Source organism: Palaemon carinicauda, chromosome 45 (assembly GCF_036898095.1).
Source record: "Palaemon carinicauda isolate YSFRI2023 chromosome 45, ASM3689809v2, whole genome shotgun sequence".
Taxonomy (NCBI): domain Eukaryota; kingdom Metazoa; phylum Arthropoda; class Malacostraca; order Decapoda; family Palaemonidae; genus Palaemon; species Palaemon carinicauda.
Genome location: NC_090769.1, coordinates 25,825,289 through 25,842,609, shown reverse-complemented (window position 1 = coordinate 25,842,609; position 17,321 = coordinate 25,825,289). Strand labels below are relative to the sequence as shown.

The 17,321-nt window shown below is 47.6% G+C and overlaps 2 protein-coding genes and 2 non-coding genes across 4 annotated transcripts in view; 1 reads left to right on the top strand and 3 right to left on the bottom strand.

Moving 5' to 3' along the window:
• LOC137634863 (uncharacterized) overlaps positions 1-13,054 on the bottom strand; it is a 32,972-nt gene extending 19,918 nt beyond the window's left edge. The window contains exons 1-2 of the mRNA XM_068367416.1: positions 12,799-13,054; positions 12,342-12,660 (exon numbers count right to left, since the gene is read on the bottom strand). Coding sequence (XP_068223517.1) covers positions 12,342-12,660; positions 12,799-12,969 — 490 coding nt within the window. The 5' untranslated portion in view covers positions 12,970-13,054. The remainder of the gene's footprint in view (positions 1-12,341; positions 12,661-12,798) is intronic.
• Positions 1-17,321, bottom strand: part of LOC137634918 (protein bric-a-brac 1-like) — a 490,670-nt gene that overhangs the window by 192,525 nt on the left and 280,824 nt on the right. The window lies entirely within an intron of this gene.
• On the top strand, positions 2,806-2,924 carry LOC137635035 (5S ribosomal RNA). The gene has a single exon (XR_011042604.1). It is a non-coding gene; the product is annotated as a 5S ribosomal RNA (ribosomal RNA).
• LOC137635029 (5S ribosomal RNA) lies at positions 13,928-14,046 on the bottom strand. Its single transcript, XR_011042603.1, has one exon. It is a non-coding gene; the product is annotated as a 5S ribosomal RNA (ribosomal RNA).

Below are 17,321 nucleotides of genomic sequence, written 5' to 3'. Positions count from 1 at the left end.
AAGCTACTATACGCATAGGATTCCACGCGTCACCCTTCTACTCGCCAGCGATCACCAGCTCGCCAGCGACCACAGACGCGTCAACGTTCGCCTGCTCGTCAGCGATCTCCTGCGCGTCAACGATCGCCATCGATCTTCCACGCGTTACAGGTCACCTGGACACCATCAGTAGCGATCTATCGCTTGCCTGCTGTGGACTACGATCTCCGGTAGTTGAGTCTTGCCGTAGATCTTCCTCCTGCTCGCCAGCGCTCACCTTTACTTCTGTCCTTCTGTGCGCCAGCGCACATCTGCGCGCCCTTTCCTGCCACGCACCAATGGGCGCCAACGGTTTTTCCTGACCGTCCAGGATCGCCTGATTGACAGCTCGCATCAGCGCTCACCTTCCTGATGCACCTGCGCGCCTCCTGATTAGCGCGATGCGCGCTAACCATCCCTTGTCTCTTACGCATCAGCGATCTCCTACGAGCCCGCGCGATTCTTCGCCTGCGCGCTAGCGTTTTTTTTAACGCACCACCGCTCGCCAACGCGCCGTCCCTTGCCAACGAGCCGTCGCTTGTCAATGCGCCATCGCTTACCAACGCGCCTTCACTCGCCTACGGGCCATCGCTCGCCAAGACGCGCCATCGCTCGTCAACGCGCCATCGCCCGCCTACGCGCCATCGGTCCTCCGACCGCCTGCGCGACCGCACGCCCACGTGTCCGCGCGACCGCACGCCCACGTGTCCGCGCACATGCGCTCCAATGTTCGCCTGCGCGCGTGCAAACTGACGGTGTTCTATCGCGCGAACCGACGGTGTTCCATCGCGCGAACCGACGGTGTTCCATCGCGCGAACCGACGGCGTTCCATCGCGCGAACCGACGGCGTTCCATCGCGCGAACCGACGGCGTTCCATCGCGCGAACCGACGGCGTTCCATCGCGCGAACCGACGGCGTTCCATCGCGCGAACCGACGGCGTTCCATCGCGCGAACCGACGGCGTTCCATCGCGCAAGCGCTGGCTTGGTTCCTGCAGTAGCCATTTGCTTGCCTACGGGTCATCGCTCGCCTGTGAACTATCGGATTCCGACCACCAGCTCTTACCCTTCCTACCACGCTCGCCCTCCTTCTGCGCTCCCTCGCTCACTTTCGTCTGCGCTTCTGCGTGCCCGCGCACGGACGCTTCCACGTTCGGCCCCGCGCGAACCATTGATTTACGATTGCGCGAGCACCAGGGCGATTGCGACCGCGATTCTCGTTGGGGTTTCGCAACACGGCCAGCCTGGCGAGTCTTCTGGAGCGTGTATTTCCAGAACACGGTCTTCACCCCGTAAACGCAGAGCATGGCACGTGCAAGAGCAGGAAGAATCTTCAGGGAGGTCTGAGCAACATTCTTCTTTCCAGAACCTGGGTTAGCCCTTCCTCCTCGTCATTCCCTGGAAGGGTCTTGCCAGGGAGCTTTCCGTTCGAGATTTCTCCGTCGGGCAAGGGGTGACTGGTTTAGCCCTTCCTCTTCTCCATCTCGTGGAAGGGGCTTAACAGGTCCTTTCCCTCCTTGGTTGCAACCCGAGGTTTTGTACAAGGAAGCTCCAGGAATATCATGGGTACTTTCCTCCTCTCGGGCTCAAGCACCTTTGCATTCCGTGGCCAAGTTTCGAACTTGCGGGCAAACTCGATGTTGGAGCATCTAGACGCAGTGACCGAGGGCTTCCTCTCGGGTGTCTCATCCGTGGATGTCGACAAGCTCAGACACTCTTCCATCCTTGGGAAGAGCTTGTTTGAGCCCAAGGACAGAGACATGGACAGCTGTTGTGCCGAGGAAGTCGACTTCCGTTTTCAATCCTCCAAGGCGCTTTCTTCCAGACCCTGCAGGTCTCCGACGCCTCTTCATTCAGCCTTGTCAGCCTAAGTTATCGGCCGGCTACGCCAGCTAAGACAAGGTGTACAATAGCAGTCCCCTCCTGTCAGGGACAGGTAGCACGGGAGGCTTTCCCGGGGAGACATAATCCTAGAGGGAGCGGCAGAGTTCACAAACTCTAGGATTGGCAACCCCCCTTGCAGGTCTCACGCTGGGGGGATGCCTAAGGTTACTCGTCCGGGTAACAGCTTCCCGATGCCGATTCCTGCACGATCTCCCTGATCAGCCAAGGATATCGCGCCTCGCTCTTATACATCCCTCCGTCACTGTCAGCGAATCCAGTGTCACTGGGCCTCTATGTCATGGGGTCGGCAAGAGGTTTGCCCGTTTGGGCAGAAGGATCCATGCCTTAGGAGAAGGTCCTCCATAGGGTCGTTGACGGCTTCACCCCCCCGGCTTCTTCAGTCGATCCTTTCTCGTAGGAAAGAATCTGAGACGGGAGTTCCGTCGTCGACCTCTCAGCTCTGATCAAGTTTGTCGAACAAACTTCGTCCAGCGTGGAACAGCAGAGTCGATCAGACTGGTAACGAGGCTGCAGGACTCCTTAGGCCCTGGATCGGAAGGACGGGTGCTTCCAGTTTCCATTCCATCCATCTTCCAGGAAGCTCTTGGAATTCAGCCTAGACTACAGGTGTTCCTGCTTAAGATGCGGTGTGGCGATCCCGCCGCGGCATCGCAGGTTTTTCTCCAGAGAACTCTCCCTGCTTTCCTCATGGCCACTCAGGAGCAGGCTTCTGCCTCCTTCGCTTTTTGGAGGTCTGGTTAACTCTGGTAGGCTCGAGTTCGACCTTCTTCAACGCCGGGACAAGCTTCCGGGTCTTTACCAAGAGTGAGGGATCATGGTAATTTGCTAGGAGCCTTCTCTACTTCAGCCTCAACATCTGGAGTATATAGCCATGATATTGAGTCAACGGCCATACCACGTTGAAAACACCGCTTCTCGTCCGATCAGCAAAGTTAAGCAATGTTGGGTCTGGTTAGTACTTGGATGGGTGACCGCCTGGGAACACCAGATGCTGTTGCCTCCTTCTCCGAGCTTTCCCTTCAGTTGACTGTGGCAAGGCTGAGGAGAGTCGCAGTACCTGTTCTCAGTCAAGGAGAGCTTTCAGCCTTACCTTGGGACGTTCCCTTGGTCTCTTTTCCTCATTGACCCGTCTAGTTCCGAACGGTCGCCTCAGGATAAGTTCCATGTGAGGTGGCCCAATTTCCGGTGGTATCCAAGCAACGATTAACCGGACTTTCTGGTCCCTATGGGACCAGTGGAACATTTAGACCGGCAATGGGTTGACCTATGGAACCTCTTGCATGGGAGTGGTTATTCTCGGCCTTTCCCCACATTTGATGCTGTTCTCGGACTCGTCAAAGAAAAGAGGGGGGGGGGGGGCATGTTCCGGTTCAGGCCTATGGTCAGGACCTGAAGGGTACCTCCCCATCATTCAGGCAGGCTTAAGGCCCGTAGTCTGGCCCCTCTACAGATCCTACAGATCCTGCTGAGTCGCTCCATGCGCGACGATTTCATGGTACTGGCGTTTTCCAACCAGCAGGGAGGCGCATTTTCATACTTTCGCATCTTGCAGTAGAGATACTGAGATGATCCTAGGTCCTCTCAATACCACTATCGGCTCGCTCATTCCGGGCAGAGGAATGTTCTCTACGACTATCTGAGCAGAGCCTCACAGATCGAGAGTACCTGGGGGTCTTTGGCCTATAGTAACCAGCAAGTCCTGGTTTGGGGACCTGATCACGACAGCCTGGAACTTCAAGCTTCCGCTGTTCTTCCCCCCAGTCTCAGACCCCAAGACTCTTTGGCAAGATGCTTTCCGGTGACGATGGGACAACATCGACGCCTGCGTCTTCCCACCATTGTTGTCTGTTGGGTCTCAACAAGACCAGGTTGTCTGTCAACCTTTCGATGGCCCTGAGAGCTCCGCTGTGACTATACGCAGAACGGTTTCCGGACCCTCTGCTTCCCCTGACGGAACTCCCGGGAGAGCTTCTTCCACGACACAGGCTACTCAGACAACCACACTACAACATCTTTCACGAGCCGTTGCATCGCTTCGGCTTCACGCCTGGAGACACTACGCCGCCTCCTCAAGAAGAGACAACCCGCTAGTCGCGGAGCGGAGGTCGCGTCACCTGCAATAGTCATCCGCAGGGGTCTACCAGACGAAGTGGAGAGTCTTCTGTGGTTGGTGTCGTGGGAGAGATACCTCTTCCCTTGAGGCCTCTTCTCCAGCAATAACGGAGTTATTGCTTTTTGGCGGGAGGAAACTCTTTTCCGCTCTTGGCAGTGAAGCCTATCGCTCAGCCTTTCCCTGGCCTTTAGGCTGAGAGGAATAGACATTTTCCTTCCCGCTGGACCTTTCTTCGCTTATGCGAAGCTGTGAACGTCCCTGCCCCCAGTCGGAGTGAGACCTCCTCCATGGAGCATGGTTCAGACGCTTTAGTCCCTTAAGAGATCTTCTCAAGAACCATTACGTCAGGCCTCTGATCGTATTCCGTCTTGGGGGACGGTGCTCCTGCTCACTCTGGCCTCGGCCAGTGTGTAAGCAATCTTCATGGTCTCGTACGACTCCGCCCTTTCAAGAGAATGGGGAAGGCAACATTCAGGTTCGCTCCTGAGTTGTTTTCTAGACTCAGAATCTTGGAGTCCCGGACCTTCGGTTCGACTCCTTCAAGATTCCGAGTCTCCGTTCTGTATCAGATGACTCAGACCTCCTCCTTCTTGCCAGTAAAGGAAACGAGGGGTTATTTTTGAGAACAGCTGCAGTTTGTCCTCACGTGCAAGCCGGTTTGGGAGCACAGGGAGGCCACAGGGGAAAGTCGCCAGTATACCTCTTCAGCTCGGACTCAAGGGCATTCATCTCGACCTGAATCCAGACCCTCCCCCGTCACGTCGCCCTACAGCACGATGTCGGATACATCGCAACGTCCCTCGCCTTCGAATAGAACTACTCTGTGACGCAGGTGCTACAAGCTGGAGTCTGGAAGCGTCTAATGACCTACGCAGCCCGCTTCCTGCAGGACGTGACCCACAGGAGTATCGATATGTTTCTATCGCTCTGTGGTGGCTACACAACAGCTGGTCTAACCTCAGGCTCCTTTTTGGACAGGTAGCAGAAGGTTGAGGGCATTGTTATCAGGTTTTAGTCTGCATGAAAAAAAGAAGTATGTCTGGCCCTTACTTTTTTCTTCATCGTCCCCTCTACTGGGGAAGCAGCATCCTGGTCTCTGCATAGCTGATCTCAAACTTCTGCAGGTAAACCATGCTTCCTTGTGTTCCGAGTATTGAGTCAATACTGTCGCGTCCCCCATACCCTGACAAGGTGGTATTGGGAACGTCCTAACCCAGAGTTCCTTCTGGAACTCCAGGTCAACTGCCTAGGACGGGTCACACTTTCTTCCTTCACACACAAGCTTGTGTAGGCCACACGTTTCCTTGCGGAGCAAGAAACTTGTGAGGTGCAGGGACCCCTTTTCTCGAGTGCGACTCACTCGGATTTTGAGTCCCTGGGTAAAGCCAAAGCCAGTATGGCTGGGGACTTTCCACTCTTCCTAAGGGGTAAGTCACCCAATGTAAATAGCGTGGTTTGTATTTCGGTTACGGAACAAATGACAAATTCGGAGATAATTTGTATTTTTCCTAACCATACAAACCTTAGCTATTTACACATATTTGCCCACCAGCCCTGTCCCCCAAGTCAAGTCCTACCTCTAAGTGAAGTGGTACATTTCACCGGTGTGTGAGGGAGGGAGGGGTAGCAAGCTACCCCTCCCCCTACCCCTGCTAACTAGCGTGGGATAGGAAACCCTCGTTAAAATCTAATGGCTCGTCATTTCAGCTACGCCGAAAGTAATACCCAATGTAAATAGCTAAGGTTTGTATGGTTAGGAAAAATACAAATTATCTCCGAATTTGTCATATTTTGTGTGTATCAGGACAGGGTCATTGTTTTTATACCCCATTTACCTCCCTGAAGAAAGTCACTGGAGTTGGAATATGGCATTAGTTGCTTTTCTTGTAGATTTCACATTTTTCTTAGGTATCTGTAAGATTTATTTTTAACTTTTGCAGTTTGTATGCTATATCTCAGGAACATTAATAGGGAATAACGCTGTATTCCCACTAAGGTTATTTTTGCCTATTGGAAATGTCCTTGAATCATCTTCTTTGGCTCCTTAGCTTCAAGCTTCACCCACAATATGATAGTTTTCATTGTCATTCACAACCTTACCCTCCTTGTAAACTTTGGTTGATTTATGGAGTACATGTCTACCTGTTAAATTATCAGCATCCATTGCCTGGTCCTTCTTGATCTTAGTTCGGGTGAGAGGGTCTACAGAACTTGTCATATGAACTTTACTATATATGGTCAGTGTCTAGAACTTTGTGCATCAAGTGCAAGGACTTTTCTCTTACCTTTTCTCCTCATGAACAACCTTTGAAACTTAAAACACACATTATAAAAGCACATCTTTCATTCAACTTGATTTTGATCTTAGTATGATGATATGAGAATAATTTTTTATGTAATTTGCTTGATATAATTTCAAGTATCACAATATTATGTAACAGCATATTCAGCTCAATCTTTTCAGTTTTACTACTTGTAACTTTCATTCTTGTCAATCTTGTAATACAGTATTGTTCAGATAAGTTAAATTGAATGCTCTTAAATGGAAATAGATATCTTAGCATGGGTATTATACTGCCTTTTCCCTAGATTAAAAAGAAAAATTAGTTATTTAAACTGATATGCATAACTGTAGGCTAATACTGTATAATGTAGAACCTAACACTCAAAACTTGTAGAATATTCAGAAATTCCAGTGGTAAAGCCATGCAATTCATTTATTGTATATTATGCGCCCTGTGGCTTTCACTTGCTTATGTTTTTAATAAAAAGGCTGTCCACCCTGGATGCAGAGGTACACACGTTAATGTAAGTACAGTATGTTGCTCACATGGCTTGTCTGGCAATGACTGTTTGATAGTTTACATGTGGAAATGCTGATGCTTGTATATGATTATTAAGGGCTACATGGTTTTGCAAAGAAGAACAGGTCCTAGCTTGAGATTGCTTCATTTGTAGTTAACAGAATACTGTCTCTAACAATAAAGGGATTTTGACGTAGGAAAAATCTATTTCTGGGCGAGGGACCTGTGCCGCCCAGTGAATAAGCTCCTATTAGCACTTATTCTTAGGTAATTTACTGCTAAATATACCAGAGAAAAAATGTAAAGGAGTGCTAGGTTGACTAGCTCGCTTACCTATTGGTGTCGGTATGGAATTGGGCGTATAATCCAGAGGTCCCGCACCATTTAGATTCATCCACGACAAAGACCCCCAATAGAGGAGAGCCGTTCAACCTCACTCGGCACCACCAACTCTGCATCCGCTCAGAACCCAACTCCTTAGCACCCAAAGTTTGGGGACTCCAAGGGAGAGGAGCTGGGAGGGTTCACTGGGCGGCACAGGTCCCTCGCCCAGAAATAGATTTTTCCTACGTCAAAATCCCTTTTCTGGGCTTGAACCTGTGCCGGCCAGTGAATACATACAAGAGAAATGTCACCAAACTTGAAAAATAAAGGAAAAAACATAAACACAAGGGAAACACAAGTTACTTTAATCAGAGTTGAGTGCCAAAAACAACTATAAAGGTACCATAAAAAGAACATAAATCCACTTGGTAGAACAATTGACAAAAAAGGTAAGGTATAATAATGCCGTGAGTGATGATATATACAGATACTCAGGAGTCATAAAATTAACAAATATAGGAATAGTAACCAGGTGCGAAACCAACGAATACAAATAGGGTATAAATGAGGCAGGTAAGGGGGAGAGATAAAATGACAAGGAATTAACATGTGAGTTACCTGGGGGTAACTACGCTCCCTGCAGCTACCGTAGGAAATTTAAGGGCTTCCAAATGTTTAAGATAGTGTTTCTTGAACACTGACGGTGACTTCCACCCTGTGTACCTAGAAAGATCCGTAAAATTCATGTGGTGAAAAAAGTTCACCGAAGTAGCAACTGCTCTAATATCATGTGCAAGAGGAAAAGAGTCAGGGTTAGCTTGTTTAATAAAATACAAAATTTGTTGCCTGATCCCTTTAATGGTAATGGTACCGCCTTGTTCTCTAACGAATAGAGGCCCGGAGGAGTTAGAGGAGGTCCGGGATAAATAAGACTTAAGAGCAGTAACAGGGCACAGAGACGGATCTTGCGTGAGGGGAACAATTTTCCAGGAGGACCATCTGTTCTGAGGGTCTTCGTTCTTAGCTAAAAAGAATTTGTTAGGTGAAAGAAGAACCTCTCCCGAAGGAAGGAACTCAATATGACCCGGGTCTCTTGACAAAGCTGCCAGTTCAGAAATTCTTGCCCCGGAAGCCAAACTCACAAGGAAAAGTGTTTTCCTGAGAAGGGGAATATAATCACAAGAACTGTTAATGGTATCAGAAGCCAATTTGAGCACATCATTAAGGAACCAGGTAACCGGGGTAGGACGAGTAACCGGTTTCAGTCTGGCACAGGCTTTCGGAATTGAAGCTAACAAAGAGTCGGTTAAGTCTATGTTAAAACCCACTAGGAAGATCTTTTTCAAAGCAGATTTAATAGTGGTGATAGTATTGGCTGCCAGACCTGATTCTAATAAAGTTCTAAAGAAAGTGACTGTAAGGTTCAAGTTCATACAGTGTACGTCTGAGTCTATCAGAAATTTAGCCAACTTTTTAACTGCAGAATCATATTGGCGGATGGTGGAATCCCGTTTATCTGATTCTAGGAACAGGGTGTTTCGAGGATCGATATTGGCACCATGCATGGCCGCAAACTTCATGAAGTCCATAAAGTTAGGGCGCTCTGAATGTTTGAGAAAGCGTACACAACGCGTGTTTGTACTATCTGAGACAGAACCGGATTGGGTATCGGGTGAGGATGTAGTCTCAACTCTCGCAGGAGAGGGTACCAATTGCTCTTGGGCCAGTTGGGTGCGACCAAGGCTACTCGTCCCTTGAAGGATCTCAGTTTGTCTAGGACTTTCAGTAAAAGATTCACCGGGGGAAAGAGATAAATCCTTTCCCAGTTGTCCCAATTCTGTGACATGGCGTCTGTGGCGTAGGCCTGAGGGTCTAGATTGGGAGCCACATATACTCTCAATTTGTGGTTGGACTCCGTGGCGAAGAGGTCTACTTGGAGACCCGGAACCCGAGAGAGAATCCACCGGAATGACTTTTGATCGAGTGACCATTCCGACTCTAGAGGGGAGGTCCGGGACAGGGCGTCTGCAACTACGTTCCGGACTCCCACCAGGTGGACAGCTGAAAGATGCCAACGGTTCGAGGCTGCTAGGGAGAATATGGCTACTAGAACATGGCTCAGAGGCCCTGATTTTGATCCGCCTCTGTTGAGGCAGCGGACCACCACTTCGCTGTCGAGAACCAGACGAAGGTGTTGTCTCTTGGATGGAGAGAGACGTTTCAGGGTTAGTAGAACTGCCATGGCCTCCAGCACATTGATGTGAAATTGGCGGAATAAGGGAGACCAAAGACCTTGAACTTTCCTGTGCTGAGAATAGCCTCCCCAACCTGATAGGGATGCGTCCGTGTGAATGATTAACTTCGGAGGCGGAAATCGAAGGGGAACTGACTTTGACAGATTGCTGGCCTTTGTCCAAGGTAGAAGTCTTTCCCGGAGAATGGGGGGAAGGCGGACTTTCCTGTCCCGGAGCTTCCGATTCGCCCTCGAACGCCAGACACGATTGATATCTTTCAACTTCGCTTTCAGAAGTAGATCCGTCACTGAAGCAAATTGAAGGGACCCTAGGATCCTCTCTTGGAGCCGTCTGGAACTCACTTTGTCTTTGAGAAAGCGTTTGGTGTTCATTGCAATCTCTAACCTCTTGGGTTTGGGAAGACACAGAGTGTGAGATATAAGATCCCATTGCAGGCCGAGCCATTGGAACTTTGATTTCGGAAGAAGACGGGACTTCTTGAAGTTGATCTGAAAGCCTAGAGATTGAAGGTATTGGATGACTTTGTGAGTGGCTTTTAGGCAATTTTGGGAGGTGTCTGACCAAATGAGCCAGTCGTCCAGATAGGCTACTACTTGAATCCCTTGATTTCTGAGTTCCTGAACAGCAACTTCTGCTAACTTTGTGAAGATCCTTGGGGCGATGTTGAGCCCGAAAGGCATCACCTTGAAGGAGTAATTTTTGTTTCCTAGGCGGAAGCCTAGATACGGACGGAAGTGTCTCGCTATCGGAACGTGATAATAGGCGTCTGTAAGATCGATAGAGGTGGTGACGGCCCCACGGGGAAGTAAGGTCCGCACCTGCGAGACGGTAAGCATTCGAAACTTGTCGCATTGAATGGACAAGTTGAGAAGGGATAGGTCTAGAATCACTCTTCTCTTGTCCGAATCCTTCTTCGGGACACTGAACAGCCGACCCTGAAACTTCAGGTGTTTCGTTTCTTGTATGGCGTTCTTTTGTAACAGGTCCTGGACAAATTCGACTAGGTCCGGAGTGGAATGCTGATGAAATCTGTTCGGTGGAGGAGGTCCTTGAATCCAACTCCACCCCAGTCCCTTGGAGATGATACTGAAAGCCCAGGGACTGAACCTCCATTTGTTGCGGAAGGCATAAAGCCTCCCCCCTACCCGCTGCACCTCAGTATTGGCTTGAGGAGTTGCCTCTACGTCCGCCTCGGAAGTTCTTTCCTTTGCGAAAGAATCTACCCCTACCTCTGTTCTGGTATGAACCACGGTGGTAGCCTCTACCTCTGTTATAACCCTGGGAAGAGCCTTGAGCTTCATAAGATTGGTTAAAGGCTGGAGAGGTGGTGGAGGCACCGGGAAGCTGGCTCTTAGGGAACAGAACGGTGACGTAGTCGTCCGAGGAAGGAGCCTGAGAGGTGGAAGGCTGTGCAGGAACAGCAGGAGATGGTGGGAGAGGCTGCCGGAAAACGGACGAGCTACTTTGCTGTTGCCGGAACTGAGTGGAGGTATACGGGCGGAGCTTCTTCCTACCACGGGCTTGGTAACTTGCGGGATCATATTTCCGCTTAGGAGTCAAACCCCAACGGGCTTTAAGGCTCTGATTAACTCTTGTAGCTTCTGTCAAGACTTCCTTCACAAGATCCTCAGGGAAAAGATTTGGACCCCAACAAGAGGACCGGATAAGTTTATTCGGTTCGTGCCTAATAGTCGCCTCAGCCAGGACGTGTTTGCGGCACCTACGTTTAGCAAGAGCAAAGTCATATAGGTCAAAGTACAAAGACTGCAAAGTAGCCTTATTGAGAGACTTAAAGATACTCTCAGTATCATAAGTTAAGGCTATCGACTCCGTAGAAGTGGCCAAGTTCAAGGTTCGACCAACACGTAGGCGGGAATCATACTCCTGTTTAATAAGGGATTCCGGGAGACGGGGAAGCCGTTCACTAAAAATTACTGACGCACAGTCCGCTGTCAGCTTGCCGGAAGTAAAGGTGGTATGGACATTGTCCCAACACTCATTATCTGAAGGAAGAAGGAGGGAGATCGGATCTACCTCTCGGATGGGAGGCAAGGGCTTCTCCTCCAGAGCGTATTGAAAGGCAAGCTCTGCAATCTTAGTGACGCATGGAGTCACGGTATTCTTGTCCATTAGGAACATTGTAAATGAACTCTTATGAGGCGTCAACATGGTATTGGTGCAACCTATGTCATTTAGAAACCTAGCCCAAACAGATTGGGCTTGTTCCTTTGGGAAAATGACGGTCTCTTTAGGGACCTTATCCAGCCGAACCAGAGCTTCCTCGGTAAGCCTGGCATAACTATGAAACGGAAATGCGAGACCAGGAGGAAAGAATTCAAAGTCCTCTAGTGGACGAGTACCAAGACCTTCCAACGTTAACATCCCGTCTGAGAACGGGGAATGAAGAGCCATGCGCCAAGGGTTATTCTTGGTAAACGGAGGAAGCTTAGAGGCATCCGGGATGAGAGAGCTTTGAACTTGCTCCGGAGCACCTTGCTCTAATGCCCCAAGTCTCTGACCAATGTTAGAAAACATCGTGTCCATCTTGGCCTGCATTTCTGACACAATCTTAGATTGCATCTCTGACACAATGCGAAGCATGGCTGATTCGGAAAGGCCCGGGTTAGGAGCAGAAGTGGCGGATTGTACTCCCGGGTCGTGAGACTTAGAGGAGGAGCCGGAAGCCTTAGATGATGGGTTTGCTTTCGTTTTAGAACCATGGGAAGCCTTGTGGGGCTTACGAGCTTTTGGCAAAGTTCTAGATTTAGATTTATCTTTAGGGGGAACCGGGTGTGATCGGTGAGACGAATCGCGGTCCCCAGAAAAACCATGAAAAGAAGAGAGATCAGATGAAGAAGAAAGAGCGGGGCTGGGGATAGGAATCTCAGCGCCGGTAACACCTGCCTCACTTATCACCCTACCTGCATCCGGATCATCTAACAACATGGGTTCCACATCCGAGTTCAAGGAGGCAACATTGTCTTCCAGATCTCTGGGGGCATCAGACGTATCTTGATCTTGATCCTGATCGATGAATCCAGAAATAGTGGCATCAATGTCGGCAATGATGGGTGCCGCAACAGCTCTAGCCACAGCGGCTGAAGACTTAGCATTAGGATAAATCATTGCACAGTAGTCTTCAGAGAGGACGTAAGGCTGCTTTGATTTCACATTTCGGGCAAATCCCCCAACCCACACTTTCAGGGTGGCCCGAGCCGCAGTCTTCTGCTCCGGGGATGCCTGAAATAATAGTGGGAATTAAAGAAAGGAAGAGTCCAGGAGGTCCTTTAAAGACCATAGAAATCTTACTAAATAGTGTATGTATACCAAATAAAAGTAAGAATAATTAGAAAAGTCAACATAGCCAACGGGACTCACCGAATCAGATCCAAGGGTGGTAATGAGGTCAAAACAGACCATACAATTATCAGGATGCCAGACTACGATATCTTCCAGTTGTACTCCGCAGAGGGCGTGAGACCTACACACCGTATGGCCACAAGGCTGGTGAAGAACTGCCGCACAGGCCGTCGTCTGGCAATGAACCATCTGTAATAAGAATAGTATATGAGAAACTGTAATTCTCTTAAGTAGGGGCGGGTCCGGAGGACCCGGGCCTAAACATAAGTCTAACTTAAGACTAAAGCTTAACTATAATACTCTTGAGTAGGGGCGGGTCCGGAGGACCCGGGCCTAAACATAAGTCTAACTTAAGACTAGAGTATAACTATTCATTCCGGACGAGCCGGGATCATAAAGAAGGATGCAACAAAGAATTAACACACATGGTGTCTGACTTCCCGGAGCGAGGTTAAGCCCCGGACCGGGATATATAAAATTACATCCATAAACTAATACATATAGGAACTCCGGGGTAGTGATCTGTCATATATAATCATAGTAAATGTTATAAAATAAGGGGGGCGGAACCGTAGATAAGAACCACCAACAGAACCCGGAGGTTTTCGTATAACATAAATAAAAGTGTGATAGGTGAACATTTATAAAATAGGGTGCACCGGGATTCCTACTCTGTTGACCGGTGGCCAACCAGTCTAGACAGAGACAAAACCACCGGGACACCCGGAGAGAGGACATAGTCCATAAACACTGAACTACCCCCTCTGTAGGAAGGGAAGGCAACGGTCCCCTAGGGGAGGGGGGAGAGAAGCCTAGCCACCAACCTAGCGAGAGGGGGAGCTTGGGGGAGGATCACGTGACACGAAGCAGCAGGGCTACCAACTGACGATCCCCAAACACTACCAAAACAGATCATACGGAGTAATAAGCACAAATATTCATTATAAAAGTAATAGCGTTGAAAAATATATAAATATACACATAAAAAATTAGGGCAAGGCATGCGAAATAATGAATAAATCCCGAAGGACAACAACCTGATGGCCGAAGGCCGGCAAGCCACCTACGATACGTAATCTGATATCGGCCCTAAATATGAGCCACAAGGGCTCTAAACGCTAAATAATGAATATCCACTATAAAACAATGCCAACAGCATCTGGTGTTCCCAGGCGGTCACCCATCCAAGTACTGACCAGACCCAACGTTGCTTAACTTCGCTGATCGGACGAGAAGCGGTGTTTTCAACGTGGTATGGCCGTTGACTATAAAAATTAAACTAATAATAAAAATAATACACTTAGTAACACCGCGAGTGAAACTAAAAGCTCTCGAAACAGGAGTACCAACCGTAAGCGGAATCGAGCAAGACCGAGATGATCGAAGAGAATAAACTCTTATAACTTAAATATTAAACGATCTAGATTGCTCAAAACACAGCAAAACATAGCTTGGTACTTAACTTAGACGGTGTCTCCTGGGAAATCGATGTAGAAGCCATAATCACAAGGAAAATAAGGCAAAAACACGAGAGCACAAACTAGCGGGTTACCACACAGGCGTGCTAAAAAGGAGTTGGGTTCTGAGCGGATGCAGAGTTGGTGGTGCCGAGTGAGGTTGAACGGCTCTCCTCTATTGGGGGTCTTTGTCGTGGATGAATCTAAATGGTGCGGGACCTCTGGATTATACGCCCAATTCCATACCGACACCAATAGGTGAGCGAGCTAGTCAACCTAGCACTCCTTTACATTTTTTCTCTGGTATATTTAGCAGTAAATTACCTAAGAATAAGTGCTAATAGGAGCTTATTCACTGGCCGGCACAGGTTCAAGCCCAGAAATCCTGTTATTACAATGTTGCCCAAAATACCGGTATATAGGGATAGGTTTAGTTCAACACAAATTAGAAAATACTCTCTCTCACTTATCTCTGAATTTGTTCCGCACTTCAAAATCCTTTAGTGTAACTATCTCTTACCTTTCCCATCTTGTGTAAATGACTCACATAACAAGTATTGCTTGTAGGCTTGAGGGTACCTTCACTGTGGGTGTGAGCTTGCTTATGATACTGGGATATATGTATGTCACAAGTTTTATTTGATGCCTTGTGGTTAATCTCACCAGATGTTAAGACAAAATAGGTGCTCCCCTCGGAAGATTATCCCTCTTCCCCAGGATCCTTTCTCTGTGTCCAGTCACTACTCTCAGGGCCTTTTAGCTAGAACTGCCACCCGCTCGTCTGGCCCCTTGTTTATCAGGGAACAAGGAGATACTATTTCCATTCAAGGTATCAGACAACAAATCCTCTACTTCATTAAACATACTAATCCGGAATCATTTCCCCATGCTCATGATATACGGTCAGTAGGTACCTCCATCAATTACTTCCAGGACAGGGACTTTGATGACCTTAAAAAATATACGGGTTGGAAATCTCCTATGGTTTTCAAATGCCACTATCTAAAAGAACTTACAGGCCCTTAAATACCCCACGGTTGCAGCGGGGAGTCTTATCTCTCCCCATTAATCTCTTCTTCTTCCTTTCTTCCATCTCTTCTCTTCTCCCTCCTACCCGCCACTCACACCACGTCGCCACTCTCCTGGGTAGTTCGTTAGCCCTATGATATTTACCATGTTTAATTCCTGTGGTTTAACTGTTATTGTATTTACCGTTCCTTTAATGTTTAGATATGCTTAGACATGTAAGGTTTGATGCCTTTTGCGTTTCGACACTCAGTTGATTCCTTGTCTTCATATTTATTTAGCCTTACGTTCCCTATGTCATTTGGCTAGTTTGTAATTTGATGTTTACTTACATTATTATATTATATTATTGTCTTACATGGTGTTTGTATTCTCCTCATTATGTTATTACTTTATTGGGCTTGGAAGGCATTCTCTGGTACATTTTCACCGGCCGTCACAGGTCGACCCACAAAAGGGATTTTGACGAAGGAAAAATCTATTTCTGGGGAGAGACCTGTGACGCCCGGTGAAACCCTTCCCGGTTATTTTTGTACGGACCCACCCTTTCCTTGCCAAGCCATATGTTCTTGCAGAAGGATGTCCTAGAGGGCGCTCGTGTTAGGTGTCGGTGGCTTGATCCAAGTGTGGTTTCTAGGGCCTCTGTTACGCCCCTTCCCTTTGATGAAGGAATTATCTAAATGGAAGACAGCCTGTGAATAGTGGTTTTCACACGCCCCTGATGTATACACGACACCCACAAGGTGCTCGCGCGAGGGTAGTAACATCTGCATTCCATGCTTTTATCTTTCTCTGGTATATTTGGAAGATTTATATCAGAAAAGTGTAAAGAAGGACCTTTTCACCGGGCGTCACAGGTCTCTCCCCAGAAATAGATTTTTCCTTCGTCAAAATCCCTTTTTAGCCTCAGCTTACTGTCAAGAGGCCCTAGTTCGATTCTGGGAATAGGCGGCCAGTCTAGGCGTTTTTGTTGTAACTTCATTTCACTAGAGCTTTCCCTATATAGCGTTTGTGACGTTATTGCAACTTACGGGGTGCACTGTGGGTATTAGAGTCTTTGCAACGTTCCTTCAATCCTCAGCTATATTTAATTTATATTATACCTACAACCCCACTTCCTTTGTTCACTCTTCTTGTCCAACATCTTTTGACTTTTACTTTGTTTTGCAACTGCTATGTTTTCCTTTTTATATTTAGGTGCCAAATGACCTCGCAGGCACCAGTCCCGAACTGTATTTCCCAAATTTAGAAATCCAATCCAAACCAAAAGAAGATAATTTATGTCTGGTAGTTAGTCAACTCTGAATGGTCATAACCAATCACAGAAGGGTATGGTGGTAGCTCTTAAAGAAAAAGAGCATAGGTGAAGAAGCAGTTTATGACACTCCAAAAATTTTACTTTTTTCCCATAGAAATGCATAGCCTTCTGATTTCTCAGCAAGCCTTAGGAGATGAAGTTGCTACCCTACTTCACTCTTTTTCTTAAGCCGATAAAACACTTATCCAATAACTGTAGGTGGGAAGTAGATATGACAAGGACGACAATCCTAGCCAAGGTGAATCGAGGATTATTGTATCATTTAATTCTTTTAAGCATTGAGTCACTGAATGAACCCATCATTCATAGCTATTTTAGGTCATTTTATTCATCCCTTGCATAATAAAATATTTTTTTTAAATCCACTTACTGGATGTTACATATCCTGTCCTTATCCAACTGCATCATTACTGAAGTTGGATGTAGAGCAATGGAATTTTTGCATACATCTCATTTTAATAACAAAGTTATTTTTTTACTTTTGATGTGCAGTAGAAGTAAAGTTTGTAATTTTTTTTTTCATTATTTGTTCATAATAGGCTTAGAATACAATTTTTTTCCGCTTGCAAATTTTGATAAGCTAGGGCATTTTACTTTTAATGACACTGGAATAGATTGTTGATTCTTTCAATTGACTCCTCAGAGTTTTCTCCAGATGGGGGCTTTTTTTTGACAAGATGCCATAGCCCCCAAGTGTAGTCAATTCACATAAGTAAGAGTGTACTCGTAGAGTACATCTT